Raw genomic sequence first — 19,870 nt, forward strand, 5'->3', positions numbered from 1 at the left:
CAGTACTGGGTGTATTTTTATGTGTTCTTGGATTTAAATGTTGAGAAGCATTTAATTTATTTGATATTTGATTAGGGGGAAGTCGTCGACGGTGACGCTGCATGGAGGAAGGCGTTGCTCTTCGCTGTCGCTGGGAACTGACTAGAGGAACGGAAAATGGCGGACCTCGAAGACGTTACGCTGGACGGGAGACCGCTCCAGTCTCTTCGAGTAGCGGATTTAAAGGCTGCTCTTGAGGAGAGAGGACTCTCGAAAAGCGGGCAGAAGAATGCTCTCATTAAAAGACTCAAAGGGGTGAGTTCTGCTGCAAATACGGGAGCACGGTGGCTGTGAGCTAGCGTTAACGTTGAGACGGGCCGATGCTCTCTTGAGGGCCGACAACTGAGTATCGTTACTGCCGAGCAGTAGTTGTCGAGGTTGACGACCACGAGTCAACTGGAAATGCGTTGGTTACAACACGCTGTGGTTGACCAGCGTGTTCGCCGTGTAGAGATAAGCAAACTGTAGCAAGGCCGGGACTTCAGACAACTTAGTGGCTAATTTCAAAGTGTGTGTTAGGGAGATGTTGTCCTGTTAGCTCGTTAGCTCCCCTGGCTAACGCAGTGAGTTGAGCGGTGGCCTTAGCGACTGGCTTGCTGCTGTGTATGATCCCATTGGCGGTGTCTGTCCCAAGCACTGCTGGAGTGCATGAGTTTAGCTGGGAGGTTGGCGCTACAAATGTTGTTTAGTTAGCTTTTATCAGTGAACACTGGGTGTTTGATGAAGCGTACTGCAGTTTATTTAAATCGACTCATCTCGCTGTATTCCGCCGAATTTAGGATCAGCTTTGGTACAAAATGTATTCCAGACCTGCGAGCTGCCATAGGTCCTGTGTGAGCCAGTTTGTTTACATTGCGGCGGGTATTCAACCTTATCTACTCAGCCATAGAAGTTGGGCCATTCTTTTCTTTTCTTTTTAAACTTGGTAGTCCCATTACCATTTGTTCGCTGAAGTGCGCCATGGAGGCAGCAAGTGGTGTTTACCTTTGATTTTCCATGTTAAACGTTTTTTTTTTTTTGTTTGTTTGTTTAATCCCAATGTAGTGGATAAAATTAGCCTCTTCTCACCTCTGAAATATAAACACTGTTATTTATTTAAAGACAAATGACTTGTTTCTGCATTATCTGTTCCTACTTTAAGCACTGTCAAAGTCTCTGTTAAAATGTGGAAGTTATGATTGCACAGTTATTTCCAGTTGAGGCCTGCTGGCTCCAAAGGCAAGCCCCTGACCTCCAGTTGTTACATTTCCATAATTGGTTATATCTAGTTCCAGAAATGTATGAACATGTAGGTTTAATCCAATATACTCCATTGTTGTTTTCTTTACTTTATTGTTTATGTTCTAGTGTGTGGGGTGTGGGCTGGAATAATATAAGTAGCAGAGAAGAACTGATGTTGTATGGCTGCAAAATGTGTAAAATGAATACCAAGTTAGGCCAAGTAGTGTCTACTTGCGACTCTGCCCATATTATTCTCAGTCTGCTTTGCTTGCTACTATGGCTTGCAGGTTGCCTAGTCCTTAAGGGTCTAATTGAACCTTATGATCTTCGCAATGTTATTTGTTTGCTTCTGACCAGGGAAACTTGTTATGTGTCATCCTTTTCTCTTTCTTAATGGTTTCTCTCTACTAAGCTGTGTTAAAGGCAAAATTCTCCAAACTGAAAATTCTTAAGGAAGAGAGGCAGTGATGCCGCATGGTGTTTGTCCCATCTATGCTGATGCCAAGACCCAAAGAGACTCTCAGTACTTATCGACGGATGGAAATGTTGGCAGTCATATATAAGATGATTACAGAATACAGTACACAATATCTAGGTTGACATAAATGACCCAGATATTAAAATGCACAAGAACCAGTGCTGGCTCTAATAACTCCACAAAAATATCTGCCTGTTATTTACATTGTATGAATAAAGTCTCTTGTCTCAATAACAGGCTCTTATGTTGGAGAATCTGCAGAGGACCTCCACCGCTCATGTTGGACTGCAGCCAAACTCTCAGGTAAGTGTTCCCAAGATGAATTTATTTTCATTTCAAAGGAGGAAGCCACATAAAATGACCTCCTACATATAAATGACAAAATACACATCAGTACAATTCTTGAAAATATCTGCTAAAAAAATGTATAATTGGCCTTCAAGACTTATAGCCTATTTTTAATGCTCTGTCTGACTTTAGATTGGTGAGGAAATGAGCCAGAACAGCTTTATCAAACAGTATCTGGCTAAACAGCAGGAGCTCCTGAGGCAGCGTCTGGAGAGGGAGGCTCGTGAAGCATATGAAACAAACGGTATGTGTTGCTTTAGCCCTTCACTGCAAATAAGTAAGTTAATGTACTGATTGTTGATCATTATGCAAAAAAAAATTGTGATTATTTATTTATTTATTTATTGACTTGTCTTTTGTAAACAGAGCAAGAGGACCACGCAGGAGTTAACAATAGCACCTCATGTCCTCCTCAAGCCCAGGTAGGATGTCACAATGTTTTTTACCAGTTGCAATTTGTCACATTTTCTATTCAGTCTGTTTTGAGATTCTTTGTGCTTTAAAGGATGTTGCTTATTTGGTAAGAACTGTACCAGATCATTTACATGGAAGAAAACTGGGTTTAGAGCTATGACAAAAGCAAGTCTCATCATGGTTCTGTTCTCATCAGGATGTCACACCAGCTTTGGCTGAGCAGCACAAGCCACCTGGTCCCTCTGGTGGAGAGGGATTGTTTGCTGCAGGGAATGAGGGAGAGGCTGAAATGTCTGGTCCTCCGGCATCTGGCTCTGTCACCATGCGTGTTCCTGGTGGTGAAGTCCGTCCGGAGAGGGGCTCTGCATCCAACGAAGTTCCAGCTGATAGTGACGATGAGGATAGCGAGGATGGAGAGGAGGATGGTGACGATGATGACTGGGACAGTGGTGCTCGGAGGAGAAGCCTCAGAGAGCCAGCCAGAGTACCCGCGACCAGAGAGAGGTCTGGAGCTTCCTGTCAACCCCAGCAGCAACATATCCCTTCCCTTTTGTCTCCTCAGCTCCGCCAGCCAACACCCCCCCCTTCCCCGCCTCCAGAGTTGTCATTCCCCTTACCTGACACCCCTAAACAGAGCCCCCCTAGTCCAGATGTAGCCCCAGCTAGGCGTTCACCCAGTACCTCCAGCTCCGGATCCTCCAGTAGCGACAGCCGCAGTAGCAGCCCGGAGCCACAGAGGAGTGGACATGCTGAACGCAAACCCGGCCCGCTGACACTTCTGGCGCGTAAAATGGAGTCGGAAGGTGCTTTCTCTGGAGCAGCTTGGCACGGTGGTGATGGGGAAGGCGATAGGCAGGATAGCAGTTCGCCTTCAGCCACATCGTTACCTGGCAGAGGGCTTCCAGAGGGTCTGGTATCTGCCATCACTCACACAGCCAACACTGCGGGCCATGTGCCATTTCCCATGATTCCAGGCACCAACCAGGGTGTCACAGGAGCCCAGTTGGCCCATATTCAAGTACCCGTGAGTGTGCTCAAGGCCACTGCAACAGAAGAGAGGGACAGAGAGAGGGACTCTGAGATAGAAAGAGAGAAGGCCTTTGAGCTGGAAAGGCAAGAGAAGCAGAGAAAACTTGAGCAAGAACGTGCAATGGAGGTAGAACGGGAAAGAGCTATTGCACTAGAACGAGAGGAAAAGCAGAGAGCTTTGGAGAAGGAGAGAATTGAGCGACAGCAGGCCTTAGAAAGAGAAGAACGAGAAAAAGCTTTACAGCGGGAGAGAGAACTTGCTCTGGAGCGAGAGAGGCAGGAAAGGGAACTAGCATTGGCTAAAGAAAGAGAGGAGAGAGAGCAAGCTTTAGCACGAGAGAGGGCCCTGGAGCTGGAGAGGCAGAAGGAGTTAGAAAGACAGAGGGCTCTGGAGCAAGAACGTTTACAGAGAGAAAGAGAGGAGAGGGAGAAAAGAGAGAGAGAAGAAATGGAGAGAGCATTGGAGCTAGAACGAGCCAAGGCTTTGGAGAGGGAAAGGGAGGAGAGAGAAAGGGCTCTTGAGCAGGAGAGGTTAGAGAGAGAGAGAGCTTTGGAGGCTGAGAGAAAGGAGAAGGAGAGGATTGAACGAGAGAAGGCCTTGGAGCAAGAAAGGATAGAAAGGCAAAGGTTGGAGAGGGAGAAGGCCTTAGAGCAAGAGAGACTGGAGAGAGAGAAAGCCCTGGAGCAAGAGAGACTAGAACGGGAGAGAGCCTTGGAGCAAGAGAGACTCGAGAGAGAGAAGGCCATAGAGCGGGAGAGAATCGAGAAGGAGAAGGCCTTAGAGCGGGAGAGAATCGAGAGGGAGAAGGCCTTAGAGCGAGAGAGAATAGAAAGAGAAAAAGCTCTAGAGCAAGAAAGGTTGGAAAGGGAAAGAGCTCTAGAGCAGGAAAGGTTAGAGCTTGAGAAGAAGGAAAAAGAGAGACTTGAAAGAGAGAAAGAATTAGAGCGAGAGAGGATAGAGAGAGAAAAAGCCTTGGAACGAGAAAGGGAGGCAAAAGAGAAGGCGGAGAGGGAGGCAGCTCTGGAACAGGAGAGGATGGAGAAGGAAAGAGCTGAAAAGGAGAGGCTAGAGAAGGAGAAAGCTCTAGAGCAGGAGAAACTTGAAAGAGAGAGAAAGGAGAAAGAGAGGGCTCTGGAGGAAGAGAGGGAAAGGGCTCTCGAACGTGAAAGATTAGACAAAGAGAAAGCCATACAGAAAGAGAAGGAGGAGCAGGAGAGGGCCCTGGAACAGGAGAAAGAGAGAGCTAGAATGGCTGAAAAGGAGAGGGAGAGTCACCTCCCTCCATCCAAACGTGGCCGTGAGATTGGTCTCACCCCCCTGCCCACTCCTCCCCCCCTCTCCACAGGACCAGGTAGAAAATCATCGACTGAGGCAGAAGAGCAGGAAGATGCCCATGCTCCAATGTCCAGGAGTGAAACCCAAGCAGCAGAGTCCGGTGCATCGATGTCACCAACGCCTCTGTCGCCACAGTCCTCATTTAAGAAGTTCCGGTTCTTAAGGGACTCTCCAATTCAGCCCCAGTCTTCCTCCACTTCCATGGTTATCAAGCGGCCGCGTACCTTCTCTGATACCCCTCAGCCTCGGGCTTTGCCTGTCCTCTCCCCCACCAGTGTTGGAGAACGACAGCAGGAAGGACATGGGCCCTGTGCTGAACAGGAAGATCTACAGAAGCAGACAAAACAGGAAGTTGTTGCTGGGCCACTGGGATCTGTTGGGATTCAGTCTGAGAAGGAGACAACTGCTGGCACCACAAAAGAAAGAGCCATAAGCCTCATATCAGAGGACAAAGAACAGGCAGATTCAGTGAAGGAACCTGCCAGAAAAGCTAAAGAAGTGGATGAAAGTAAGGGTCCTTCAATCCCAGTGGATGTTGCACAGCGGAAGGGAAGAGATGCAAAGAAGGAAGAGAGACAAACGAGACAAAGATCGTCATCTAATGATTCCTCCTCTTCAGAATCAGACTCTGGGTCCTCATCATCTCAGTCCTCTAGGTCATCCACATCCTCTCAAGAGGAAACTTCCTCCAGGGGTAGAAGGGTAAGTGAGACCTCTCTCTGTCTTTGGCATTCTGTGCTTTTCATTGAATTATATTAGATGTGTATTTTTTTCACTGAAAATAAAAATAGTACATACCATGAACCATCATCATTTAGACATCACTGGTTTGTTTTTGAAAATGGCATAACAAATTGAATCCCATCCATTTTGATGTTTCCAGTAGATGGATGTGTGCTGCATGTCCATGTAGTTTGGATTAGCAACTGTAATCAAAGCCCATGATGTTGGCTCAACGTGAAAGTTTTTCATACAATAAGAATCAACCATTTAAAGGTGTTACAGAGATGTGGCTATGTTTATTCACCAGTGACGGGCCATAAAACTGTTATGCTTTGCTGATTGCACCATGGCAGTCAGCTCTACATAATATTGCCTTATTTATCAGTTTGTCACTCACATGGCATTATCACAGTAGGCGCTGTCCCACTGCTGTCTGCTACATTCATTCGCTGTGAAACAAACGTTGCCGGTGCATAATTGATTTTCAGACATATGACTACAAAGAAGCAGGCTGCCTCTCACCAAATCTGTAGCTTTCAGGTGTGTTAAGCTCTCCGCAGTGCTTTCAGCTCTGGTTGGGCAGGTGTTTTCTGACAAGGAGAGAGTGCCTGTTAATGTTTACTGTTGTTTACAGTTCATTCACAGGGAATATTGATTTGCAGTAATTCTAACCCTGTTTCTGTGTTTGAAGGGGAGATGTTTTGTATGGGTGCATTCTACTCCATAGACCAGCATTGGCTGTTTAAGGAACTGTGCTATTGGTTACTACTCCTGTATGACACCTGCATTTAAAACTTTTTCCTCTGGTCCTTTTGAGGGCAATGTCCTACGTCTTATATCTGTATATCCTTTGTTACTTACTCAACACTTACTGGCTTTTAATATGAAGGCACTTCTGAAGGTGTGTTGATAATACGAGGTTCAATAACAAGAGTTCCACAAGTATTTTATAGCTTTTTTTTTTTTTTTTTTGCTTTGTGCAAATGTAATTAGTATTTGTGTAGAATACTGAAAAACGGCAGCCCAATGGCGGAGTGGTTAGGGCGTGTACCACATGAGCGGATGCTCTCAGCAGGCGAGCGCTGGTTCGACTCCCGACCGGCCCGACTCTTTCCTGTGTGTCATTCCCCCTCTCTCTCTGCCCCTTTCCTGTCACTCTCTACTGTCCTGTCAATAAAGGCAAAAAATGCCCAAAAAAATATCTTAAAAAAAAAAAAAAATACTGAAAAATATTGCATGCAAAGATGTGGTTGTTACATGTATGAGACAAGTCAGATGCTGGTGTATCTGCTGTCAGATTGAAATATAACTGAAGAGTGGGTGGTTCAGCATTTGTTTTCATTAACTCTGTTTATATTAACGTTGTATTATTGTAGAAAAATCAGAGCAAGTTTTGTGTGTTTTTTGTTTAGTCTATTATAAATTTGCTCTGCTCTTGTAGGATGGGAAACCTGGAAGAGATTCCTCACCACATCACAGGGTGACAGTAGAGGCTCAGGCTGAGGGTTTAAAGGAAATGCCAAAAGCTTCCCCTCGCAAAAGAGAGATGTCTGGAGAGAGGAGTAACACAACTGCTGATGGAGAGAGTCACACCAAGGTCAGTTGCTTATAAATTGACACACCACCAGATGTTTTTTTAACATCTGTGACAACCATGTATTTTTATGTCTTACCAAAAAACTTTAATTCCTAAGAAAATAGGTTTAAATTTTTAGAAGTTTCTAATATCGCATTATGCTACAGACAAATGTCATGATGACTTTATACCTACCCCTTATTTTCTCTTTAGTGGTGTTACCTTATCATCTCAATAACTTTGACATACAAAACACCTTTCACATCTTATTCCATTTTCTACCCTTTTAAATCCCCAGAAACCTTTCATTGAAGCTCAAACCCGAGAGGGGACACAAAGAAAACGAAAGCACAGCGAGGGAGAGGAGGAAAAGGACAAACAAAGGTCTGGTTTTCAATCTTGGTCTTGTGAAACATGTCCTATACTCTGTGTGTGTGTGTGTGTGTGTGTGTGTGTGTGTGTGTGTGTGTGTGTGTGTGTGTGTGTGTGTGTGTGTGTGTGTGTGTGTGTCCTTGTCCTTACAGCACTTCAGTCTGCAACAGGGTGTCCAGTGATAGTCGAGACTCTGTTGTAGTGAAAATAGTCAGTGCATTTTTAAATTCAGTTGTTTGACAGCTAGTCATGACACATCAGTACTACAAAAGTTATTTAAGTTGTCAGGTTCAGCTTTTTTTGATAAATTGCTTTAATAACTTTGTTTGTGAAACAGTTTTATGAAAGCTGGTTTAGTTTTGCCAAAAGTCATTTGGGTTTTTACACCCATCCTGGGTACGAAGTATCTGATCTGTGCTGTCAGTCCTGTTCCATCATTAGACCATATATGAAGACCATATCTAGCAATATATGAAACGGGTTCCTTTTTAGGACCTGCCTGATGCAGTACTCTGAAATTTTGTGACACTCCATTGATAACTTTCTTATTAACACTGGTTGATGAAAGCACGCTTATGCCATTTTCTTTTTCTGATTTTTGCAAATATGAGCGTTGTGTCTAATGAAAACACTCACTCACTAGCAAATCGCACTTTATTGGGCAGAAGCTGGTAGTTCAGTCTGACAAAACTAAATGAGCCTGGTGCAAATGATAATTTTATGTACTGGGTGTATTAAAGAGTAGTTAGCAGGTGAATTAAGGTTTCAGCTTTACAGATGAGGTCATTTAAGTGTTAAAGGGGGTGTGTGAATAAGTGGTAAGAATATTCAGTTGAAAGGATATTTTCCCAGTTCTAGAGTTGACAAACACAGGAAGAGACACAGAAGTCCATATTCACAGACAGAATTACCACTATTTTGCAAAAGGTATAAGTTGTCAGAATTAATTTTACATCTGAACAGTGACTCTAAACACCAGGCTTATCTAAACCTCCAGAAAAATCAATAAGTGTTGATTATGTGGCTTCACTTTAATAGTCTCCAGACCACTAACATCTCTTATGCTCCCAAAGGATACAGATGTAATGTGATGAAAAAAGACCTCTCTGAGCAAGGCTATATAAAGTACTGTTAAAAAAAACTGAAAATATATTTTTATATCATTTGATAAATAAAGAAACGACAAAGCTAACTGGTCGGTGAGTCACAGTTTTTGTATTTATCTTGATCACATGGAATGGCTCGACAGTGTAAAATGTTGAGGTAATTTTGTGGTCATTGTTTGTATGGCAAATGTTGCTTGATCATTGCCATCAGATCATAAGATCCGACATCATAAGGACCCTTAGAATCTGTCTGCTTTGTGAATACAATACCGCGAAGTCACAAGAGATGCCGGTATTGAATTTCCCATCAGGCGATTGATGAGGCTGCCTTGAAGCCGGTGTGGCTGAGAAGATGCGGGTCCTTTTTAATACATGATCATTTTTTTCACTCGTTGCAACATGGCTGTGCTCCGTCGATGTTTTTAGCTGCCGATACCGGCCTGTGGTTTCCCCTACAGCGGCTCAGTTAAGCAGCAGGCGAGGCTTTGACCGTCGCAGGTCGTGGTTGACAGCGGTGTGCGGACATGAATGTGTCCAGAGAAGAGTAGTCTCTGGTGAGAGGGCGAGAGGAGGGAGGGGAGAGCTGGCTTGTTGCGACGCAGTCGATTTAGCAGCAGTCGCAGCCTGCAAGCTGCATTTTAACCGAGCTCACCTCGTCTCTTTGCCGTGAAGTTCCTCGAAGTTAAGCTCAGTGGGAATGAGTGGACGTGTTCCCGTGTGCGCGGGTACCGTTCAGCTGTGGCTGAACATTAGGTATATCACATTGGGTATATTAGGTATATTACCTTAGGTATATTAGGTATACTAGGTATATTACTTTAGGTATACTAGGTATATTACATTAGGTATATAGGTGTGAAGGAGGACTGCGGCGGCTGGGACTCCTCCACTCAGGGCTTGAGAAAAACGCATCAGTGAGATGACAGTAACCGTGGTCACCCGCGTCATGTGCGTTAAAGGCGCCGTGGTTTCAGCCTCACCTGGATGCTGTTTGTGTTTCAGTGGGGTGGTTTCAACTGCTGATATTTTTAATACGTTTTTTTCCTCTGCTTCATGTTTTTTTTTTTTAAAGTTAATATCCATATTCAGGAATGCATGGTTTCTTATATGTTTAAAGGAACATAGTGCTGCTTTGCGTTTAAGTCCATTTAACTACATATTATGTGTACTTCACATAATTGCTGATAAATTACCAACCCATATCATAAGAATTTGGATAACACATCCAAATCTTGACAGGGATTATGTTTTGCCTCTCTCACATCTTTCATTATCCTTAAGTATCTGAGTTACATTTTATTTCAATTGGTATTGATACTTTAAAAGTTCATTATGTGTGTTTAATTGATTAAATGAAATTATACATTTATATGGTTACATTTGTATAGCCTCTTTTTTTCCTTGTAACCTTTTTTTAAAGTTAATTAAAAACAAGAGTTTTCCTCTTTTCTCCACCCTAACAATCTTCTCATCTGTTCCCTCTTTTCCTGCTGATATATATTTTTCACACTACGCAGGCAGGAGAAGGAGACTGCTATGGCAGAGCCAGAGAAGCTTCCAGAGACCAGCGAGGAGGTAAGGCACCTGAAGAATCATGTATCGTCTTGGTCCTCAAGGCTGTCAGTGGCTGAGGACTTGGATGGATGGACCCATTTGAGCCTATACAGTTGCATCTCTTTTGATTGGCACATAGTTTTTATTAACCTGAATACAATACACTATAGGTCATTTGATTATGTCTATATTCTTTGTTGGAAATCTTTACATTTAAAAAAATATTTCAATTAGATGGATTAATGAGTCCCTTTTCACAAGATTTAGAATGTGTGTAGGAAGTTACATTTAGTTTTTAAGTTGGCTGTTTGTGAAACCTTTGTTGCCACTGTCATAGGCAGAAACAGCAAGGGCATTTTCTCAATGTGGCTGATGTTTAAACCCCAAATGATTGCTTTGTTATAAAGGTGCTCATGCCTCTTCCATTGCCCCTATTGGTTACCTGCATACTACCTCTGAACTACTACTACTTCTACTACTACTACTGCTACTGCTGCACCTGTTCCACTGTCCCCAAGAATCCAGAGCTGACCACAGCTAAGCCCCCGAGGCTGCACTTCAGAGGGACACTCCTGGCAACAAAGGCTGCCCCAGTTTCATGGATGTGGCTGGCAATGGCTATTGATTGGACTAGAGGATTCAAAGAAGGGGTTGGGTAGTCAATGTGGCCCACCTCTCAACCTTTTATCCACCTGTGTGACTTTTCAACCTTAAAGTCAACCTGGAGAAGAGACAGCTAAGGAAGTGTGCTCACATCAAGTCACAGCTGGTGTGAAAACCTCCAGTTTTCAGATTGTTTCACTTTCAGACATTTTTAACCCCTGCAAAGAAATGTGGGACATAATGGACATTTCATTTAACTGTGACATGCATACAATGGACATTTTGGATTTTGCTAATCTCTTGGAATGGGATTCTCCAGCAAATGCCCTTCTGGATATGAAATGAGTTTTCAAAGAGGCCAAATCTTTTATCTGGACTCAAGGGGCTTGATAGTTTTGATGTGAAATGAAGAAGGACTTGCCATTTAGCCCCCTTTTACAATAGCCATTGCCAGATTTTTGCTACTTTGTGACTCTCACTATGAAGTTACTGCTCCTCAAATTCAACTGAACATAAAATCAAACTTCTGGATTTGTGTGCACAGTGACTATTGACAACAGTCGTCATCTGGTCTGCTACTGCTTCTACATCTTTAAAAGGACTAATGCCAAAACACCTGAGGATGACTGCTTTGGCCAAAAGCACGTCCAAGCCCCTACCCAAACGAACTATTGAACCCATCCTGCCAGCCAACCAGCTTTCAGATTTCCATCCAAACATCTCAGCCACCTTTGATTGGACCCTTGTTGCCTAGATACAGTACATGCAGTCGTGATTGGGCCATATCCAAACCAGTAAGGATCAGGTGTCAGTGGTACCAGGGAATAAATAGATGTTTACCCAATGTTAATTTCATACATTTTAAAAATGCTTAGTTTTCATTCGTACTCTCTGTAGTCTTTGCTGGGAGAAGCAACTCTTTTTTGGAAATGTTTATCATACTGGTTACTGCAGTTTAATCCAAATTGTTCTAAATCTTTGTTTTATAATCTTTTAATCTTGGTTGACTTTTACTTCTAATTCATCAGTAAAACCTATTGGATTTAATTTGTCTATTCAGACACAAAGTTTTGAAATAACAAATTTTAGCTGTGGAATTTAAACTGCAGTATTTCCACCAGATAATTGGTTGTGTGATAGAGACTGAAATTACTCTTACTCTTTTAAGCCAGTTTTATTCAGGAAGGTATAGATGTAGATCATCAAATAATTATGAATGGCACATGATTAACTTTGACGCAAAACAGCACAGTAGACCTGAATTTGAAAATGACCCTACACAGCAGTTTCTATCATTCACTCTCAGTCCCTACTTGTCCCCCTTCCTGTCATTGTTCCACCTTTCCTCCAACCTGTCCTTGACCATTTTTCTCTGCCCGTGGTGCCGGTGTCTGCCTCTCACCTCTCCCATGTATCTTGGGTTGTTTTTATCTTCTTGTGTTTCAGACACCAAAGGCCTTCTCAGCTCGTAAGATCTCTCTTAGCAGTGAGTACACTCTCCCAACTTGCTCTTTTCTTAACCAGCATGTGTAACTGATCATTAGTTTTGGTTTTCCATCTGATTATATTGGCCTTTTATAATTATATATTTATAATGTATGGTCATGTCATTTGACATGATCAGTGAATGCTTGACAGGCCAGTGAATGGAAAGTGTATATGGTACATACGTTGCGGTTGAATTAGTTCAGAATAATTATGTGCCACTTGGAATTTGTTCGAGCTCTACTTTTTGAAAAAGTGACAAGTGTAGTATGCTTATAGTGGAAAATGTCATGTGCCTGGGAATTGAATTAGTTTGTCTCTGTTTTTTTTTTTTCCTCCATGTCTTGCTAGGCAACAAATTGTCTCCAGTCAGTGCAGAGAGTGAGCAGGAGTCTGGGACTGCAGCTGGTCGCAAGAGGAGGTGGGGATCTAGCACAGCTGTCACTGCCAAGAAACCTTCCATCAGCATCACCACAGACTCCCTCAAGGTACTTGCAGCATAGTAAAACTGATATAATGTTGTTATTTCCAGTAACGCTCATGGGGATGTATAGATGCACTGCTACACACTTGTGTGTTGAATGTAACAGGTATGTGTGTTATCTATGTTCTTTGCCCTCAGTCTCTGATCCCAGACATCCGGCCGTGTCTTGGTCAGGAGGCAATAGTGGATCTGCACCCGGAGGAAGCTGTCCTCTCTGGGATTGAGGATGAGGAGAGGGAACGCTCTGAGCAGGACCTTCAGATCCGTCGCACTGTCACACAGGTCAGTCTACAACCTGTTTTGAATGACAAATTAGGAACCATCTACGCTGAAATGTAAAGTGCTCTTCAAGACAGGTTGATGTTAACAACTTATTGAGAATTGCTAATATTGATCCTTTTCTTTTATTGCAGGTGGTGCACTCAGAGAGCCAGGAGAATGGACAGAAAGAGGTGAAGAGGAGCAGACATGAGGAGCTGGAGGAGGAAGATTTACAAGAAGACAGAGAAAGGGCGCATGAAGAGAAAATGGATGCCTCATTTCCTGGAGCAGTGGAAACCCAATCACCGTCAAATACCAGCCATGATGTAGAAATCAACACTGGTAATAAAACCATCACAAAATGGTCTTTATCTAGTTGGAGCCATCAAAATGAATTCCTGAAATGTTGTAATTGATTTGCCTTTTACAACTGTATTTTTTAATAACAACAGTAGCCAATACATAATCTACACACTGTGCTTCATGTGCTGCAGTAAAATCCAGTTTTTCTCAAATATAAAGCTAACAGATAAGTTGTAACAGATTGTATTTTACATAGTAATTATTGACTTTTTCTACTGTACATATCCTAGTGACCCCCAGCGACACCCTCATTCGTCGTTCCATCAGCCAACAGAAAACAGGCGTGTCCATCACAATCGATGACCCTGTTCGCACGGCACGGCAGCCTTCACCACCTCGTGGCAAAGTCTCCAACATTGTTCACGTCTGCAACCTGGTGAGCAAAAACACTTACCTGCTCTAGTTTTTGTGGCGCTGCTCTCATGTGTATTTTGCCAAAGTCAGATGTTAAGGGTTTCCTAAATTGGGTTGTGGTTAGATTTTATCCAATCTGAATCTAGTATCAAATTAATAATCAACAGTGTCTAAAAGTGAAAAGCTGCTACCTGAATGTAGTTTGCAGTGAACTTTACTAATAAGACTGTCAGAACTAGAGATGGGTATAGTTAGGATTTTATCAATTGTTCTACTAGTAATGACTCTTAACAGGTACTTTACTGATACTCTTATTGGTTATTTTTTATTATAAAAAATAACTGTTTTAAAATGATTATTAAGAAGAATAAATTTAGAATAGGGTTAGGATGTCATTCATTCCTTGTCATGGAGGCCTGGTGCAGAACGGCTCTCATCTGTGTTTTGGAGTTTTGGATGACAGTTGTGTTGTGTGGCACATTGGTATCTCCTTATATGCAGTGTGTCAAACTTTGGCTACACAGATAAGCCTGGTTATGTGTTGTATTTGTTAATTTCTTACTACAAATCTAAAATTATTCTGGGATTACTCTTGCACTCAGTTCAGGATAGATAGATATTTCCTGGATCACTTATTGAGCACCACCTAGGACCTCACTATGTATCGTCTTCCGCTCTCTTCAATCTGTGGATCCTAGTGCATCTGTCTTAGGCCTAACCATCCTAGTCACTTCCTTAAGAAATATATAAAAATCATTTATATTTGTAGTCTTTAATTGGGGTAATGTACCTCGTATATTCAAAAAGACATTAAGTGATGTCTATACGCTTGGTAGTTTTGCTCACACTGTTATTTGTTGTGTAATATTTTATTTAGGTGAGGCCGTTCACTTTGGGGCAGCTTAAGGAGCTGCTCAGCCGAACTGGCACCCTGGTGGAGGAGGGCTTCTGGATTGACAAAATCAAGTCTCACTGCTACGTCACTGTAAGTTACTACAAGCATGTGCTTTCTCTAATAGAGGACTGTAGCTCTGGACCAGTTCCCTTGGCCTGTGTAAGATTTTTCTCTGTCTCATGGAGCCATCGTACTCTCTCTGTGTTTAGTACTCCAGCTCAGAGGAGGCTGTCGCCACACGGGAAGCTCTTCATGGAGTGAAATGGCCTCAGAGCAACCCAAAAGTCCTAAGTGTGGACTTTTGCCAGCAAGATGAGGTAAGACTTTATTGGTATCAGTCTGTTTTTGTCTCTTGCACCCACAATGCTTAGCCATCTGGACCATGAGCCTAAGAATACCTCTGCTTTGTAGCTGGACTTCCACAAAGGCTTGGGTGCAGCTGACAGACCCGGAGCTGAGGAGCAGGGGCCTGGCTCCGGCCGTGGTCGAACATCAGGCCTGCCTTCCCTCCTCCCTGAGCGAGACCAGTGGGCTGAGCGTGAGCGTGAAATGGAGCGTCGGGAGAGGGCCCGAGCAGAGCGGGAATGGGATCGTGACAAGGTCAAAGAGTTTGGGAAACAAGGAGAAGAAAAGGAGGGAGGTCCTCGGAGGTCACGCTCTCGAGAAAGACGACGTAAGGAGAGAGGAAAGAGCAAGGAGAAGAAAACTGAAAAGAAGGGTAAGACATGGAGATGGGATTAGCCTATTTACATAATAATTAAAATATACTATATATATACATACATATATATATTTTGTCTGTTTTTTTTCTGGCAGAGAAAACAGCTGAGGATCCCCCTGCAAAGCTGCTTGATGACCTGTTTCGCAAAACTAAAGCAGCTCCTTGCATATACTGGCTTCCGCTTACAGAGGAACAGGTGAGACACAGACCAGCTTATACCGTTTGCTTGCTGCTTTTAATGCATAATTAAAGTGAATGACCTCGATATCTAATTTGAATGAAGTCTTAAAACTTAATCTGTGCATTTTGTTCATTTTAGTTTGTTCAGCGAGAAGCTGCCAGAGCAGAGCGGATGAAAGAGCGTGAGAAACGGAGGAAGGAGCAAGAGGAGGAGGAGGAGAAAAAAAGGGAAGAGGAGCGGAAAGAGAGGATGAAAGCTGGAAGTGGTACAACAGGAGACCGGAGTGAGGGTGAGAAGGACAAGGACAGAGACAGAGAGAGGGACAGAGACCGAGGTAGAGACAGAGACAGAGACAGGGAGAGGGAAAGGGAGAGGGAAAATGACAAACGCAGGGATGGCTACCGTAGGCCGGGCGGCAGCGGGGCAAGCGGGAGCAGACGCTCACGCAGCCGCAGTGACCCGCGAGAAAGGCGGCGTTAATGGCAATTCAACTGATGGAACTGTCCCAGAGACCACCCTCTTCCATTTGCCTTTCACTACATGTACTTTGTTACAACTAAGACCCAACAGAGGACCAACTGATGTCGTCACCATCTCTCAAATTGTCACCTTTTTTAAAGCACATCTACACCTACACACAGTCATGCTTAAAGGGGACCATAATTTTTTGCAGTGTTGTTACCTGGAGTGCTGTACGTCTTGCTCCTGTTAAGGTTTGATATATTTTTCTTTGAACATTTGCCTCTCTTTTTCTTTGGTTTTTGCTTTGACGGCATAGCAGTATGGCACACTGGGTAATTTTGATTAATTCCCCCAATGTTCCCCACTTGCCCCAAAATGTAGGTGCCAATTATGATTTGCAATCAATTGCCATGGCCTCAGTGTTTAACAGCTCTGCAGTTTGGATGAAGAATCCTTTTGTTGCTGCATGTAGTCCAAGGTTCTCCTTGCCAGTCCTGCCTAAAGAGAAAACTCAGCCATTTGTGCAGAGGCTTGCATAAATCTGAAAATATTGGAATAAGTGTGTTTGGCATTTTGTACAGACATATAAGATTAATCAAAATCAAGTCTTTAAATGAGGCAGCTCTGGAGTATTTTTGGACAGATATGGAATAACTACTAAGGCAACACAGTGTTTGTCTCTCCCTCTATTTAGTTAAAGAGATGAGACAAATCTCTGTGGTAGAGAATATATGTCTGTCGCACCTGACACAAGTTATGATTATGTCCTTATCATTGATTCTCTTCTTCCTCCCTCCTTTCCTCCTCTTCCTCCAGTTCTCTTGCCCTGTAGTGTCTTTACAGGCCCGGGAGGGGAGGTTGCATTATGAGTTTTCTCACCAATGGTTTTAATATTGTTTTTTAATCGTTATTTTATCATTTAGTACAAAGGTTTGTTTTCGTTTTTTTAATTTCTTCTTTGAGTACGCCTATCAGTGGTGAATGTACAAATAATAAAAATTGAAGTTTGAAATTACTGCAATGTTTTTTTTTTTCCATTCTCCCCGCTGATGGAGTTTGTAGTGGAATATTTTCATTGCTCTTGGGGATGACAGTTCAAAAATGTAAACACTTTGCATAAACAGATGTTTAAGTAAAATCAGTGGTTGCACTTAAAATCCACAAGGTGTCAGTCACACCACATTGTGGCTCAGCTCACTCATGACATTTGATTTTATGCTGTCAGAGAATATTTTAGAATACTTAAAAGATGCGAGCGACTTCCTAAGTCTCTGTTTTGGCAAATGTCACTTTTCCTCTGTGCCATGTCGAGGTAATGACCAACAGCATTTTCTTTCATTTGACAGTTATCCTGACCTTGTGGTTTCCTCACAGTTGGGAGTGTTTACCCGCTTTACCATCTCCCTCTGCATTGCCCACCCTTTCCTCCTTTTAGTCTGTTGTTAATCATGCATTTGCCCTCTTCCCACTTCTCTTGCCTTGTTCCATCTCTTCGAGTCTTGACGTTCATCCTGCAGAGCTCAGCAGTGCTCCTATGTAATTACAGCCCTATGGTCGCTGAGCATAACATTTTTCTGCCCTGATGCAACTCAGTGTGTCTGGACTCTGCGAGGACCAGCGAATCCTTACCCCTGGCATCTCTCTGGCAGCATGAGAACACATTTCTAAGTGGGGCAGCCTAGTTGGAATGAGAGCACTTGAGAAAGACTTTGTCTTCCGCCTCTAATAGTAATTTATCTGTCATGCTGAAGATTCTATTGATATTTAAGGTGGTGTGCAAAATATGACGCTTATCAATAAGCCTATGATATTGAGCAATGAGTTTTCTTAAAGAAAATGTCATTAGAGACCAAACGTCAAAAGGCCCAGCGCAGCTTTACACATTACACCCAACCATGGCTTAAGTGTTGTATGGACTTCTTTTTAAAGTTAGTTAAACTGCCTGCTTTGAATGTGGGACTAGATGAAAGCACATTTAAAATTCTCTACCTAGTTCAAAAGCTAGTTGCCACCTTTTGGTACTGGGTAGGTAGGTTTTTGCTGAAAATAGCTGTGCACTTCAACAGGAAATCATGTTGATTAGAGCAGTAGGAGTAAACCAAAACAGTAACGTTACAGGCTGTAAAACTAAAACAATACATTGAAAGATGCTAAAACACTCTAAGCTAGAGCTGAGGGTAAATGCAGAGTGAGGTGATTAGGTCTTTAACTGAGACGGGGTCAAACTCTTCTGTGTTCATATCAGTTTATTATTATACAATTAGGGCATACACTCAGAAGGGGCAGAACCCTGTTGTTTTTGTGTTGGTTGGTTTATATTACACAACCAATAACAGTGTGAGCAAAGAAATATTAGTTAGTCCGATTAACTGGAAATTTGACATGCAAGTCCAGCTCAATGTAGTCTCAAAGCCTCTTGGGCCATTAAAGTCTGCCATGTTGGATTTTTCTCAATTTTGAAATTTTTGAAAAACAGATTTTTGACATCTCCTCCTAAACCAAAGGAGGAAAACCGTCTTAATGTCGTCCAGTGATGACATTAAGACTGTTGACATTTCACCTAGTTTTCACTAAACAGTTTTTTAAACTTCACAAAGGATAGGCTTAGTATGCAAATGGTTATAACTCAATAACAATTTGTCCAATCATCTCAAACTTTGATAGATATTTTTTACTCCATGTTATAAATAGCAATCCCAAGAAACATGAGCCCAGTCGCCCAGATGATGGTGCTTTAATTAAGGCAGAAAACTGCAATTTAAGAAAGGTCATGCCCCTCACACCAAAAAATCTGACTGACTTGAAGTTTGACAAGTCCAACTCAATATGCTCTACAAATCAGCCTCCAGGACCAGTCTTTCCTACGTTTTGAATTTTTTGAAAAACACATTTTTTCATCTCCTAAACTCTGGATCAATTGCTACCAAATTGTCCAGGGATCAAAATTTGTATTAAGTTGATATTTTATTTGGTTTTGAAGATTTTAGCCAATGAACTTTAAAAGAGTGTGGCTCAGCACAAATAGACCAAAGTCAACAATGTGTCCTTAAAAAGTACAGGAAATTTCGTTCATTTTAACCTACCACCAAGAGACGCTACAGATAAAAAAAAAAAAACAGGGCATGGCATAACACGAATCAAACTATCAATCAGAAACTGTCCAATCATTACAAAACTTGCAGGATATGTTTCCAAGTGTGTCTTAAATCGGTGTGTTTGTCCAATTACCACAAAACTTGGTAGATATTTATAATGAACTAAATTTGTAAAATAATCTTAAAATTGGCCAATAGGGGGAACCACAAATCTTTTCCATATGACCATATGGTATAGTATTATTATGGGGCTTTTATTTTGAAACTAGCCTTTGTTTTTCGCGAATGGAAGTCTTTGTCTTGCCTTTCGTGAACATAAAGCTAAGTGCATATACTTGTGGGATTTATCTTCTCGTGTCACTCTAAATACAGTTTGCAGTAAAGTAATTCATTACTTATTCAGTGTGTTGTGAGCATAGGCCCAACATTGGTAGAGTAATTAATGGAAGTTCTAGTTAAGATAAAAATATATAATATAATAAAATAAAATAAATATCGTAATAATAACATAGCAATAATGAATTTACTGTTAGTGTCACAACCTAATCTTTGAAAATTGCTACATTGTCATTTGCCTCTCATATTGTTCATGAATTGCAGACAGTCGAAAGGTTACTTTTGTCACGATGAACAATATGGGGACAAGTTGACTCGTAATGTGTGACAGTAACAATTTTACTTTCTCCTGTATTGAATAGAACAATGAATTACTCTCTCAATTCCAGTAATAAGCACCAAAGGGTTAGAACCCGTTTAAAAAACCTGATCTT

At 42.2% G+C, this 19,870-nt stretch overlaps 1 protein-coding gene across 1 annotated transcript; it reads left to right on the top strand.

The window, feature by feature from the left end:
- The first annotated feature begins 80 nt into the window (after positions 1 to 80).
- acin1a (apoptotic chromatin condensation inducer 1a) lies at positions 81 to 17,020 on the top strand. Its single transcript, XM_071491603.1, has 18 exons — positions 81 to 294; positions 1,976 to 2,041; positions 2,219 to 2,330; positions 2,453 to 2,508; positions 2,697 to 5,567; positions 7,030 to 7,185; positions 7,463 to 7,548; positions 10,160 to 10,217; positions 12,246 to 12,285; positions 12,636 to 12,772; positions 12,907 to 13,050; positions 13,182 to 13,371; positions 13,623 to 13,768; positions 14,624 to 14,731; positions 14,851 to 14,958; positions 15,053 to 15,359; positions 15,458 to 15,558; positions 15,682 to 17,020. The coding sequence occupies exons 1-18, from the start codon at positions 157 to 159 to the stop codon at positions 16,021 to 16,023; spliced, it is 5,166 nt and encodes a 1,721-aa protein (XP_071347704.1). The 5' UTR covers positions 81 to 156; the 3' UTR covers positions 16,024 to 17,020.
- The last annotated feature ends 2,850 nt before the right edge of the window (positions 17,021 to 19,870 follow it).

The sequence above is a fragment of the Trachinotus anak genome, unplaced genomic scaffold, assembly GCF_046630095.1.
Source record: "Trachinotus anak isolate AG129_WGS33_773 ecotype Australia unplaced genomic scaffold, CSIRO_AGI_Tana_v1 ptg000012l, whole genome shotgun sequence".
In the NCBI taxonomy this organism is placed as follows: domain Eukaryota; kingdom Metazoa; phylum Chordata; class Actinopteri; order Carangiformes; family Carangidae; genus Trachinotus; species Trachinotus anak.

Bases quoted from the DNA above. Each gene is read 5' to 3' on its own strand.
- acin1a (XM_071491603.1), top strand. From the start codon at position 157: ATGGCGGACCTCGAAGACGTTACGCTGGACGGGAGACCGCTCCAGTCT. The intron at 2,509-2,696 runs GTAGGATGTCAC...TGTTCTCATCAG, and splicing joins CATGTCCTCCTCAAGCCCAG to GATGTCACACCAGCTTTGGC. The intron at 12,773-12,906 runs GTACTTGCAGCA...CTTTGCCCTCAG, and splicing joins TCACCACAGACTCCCTCAAG to TCTCTGATCCCAGACATCCG.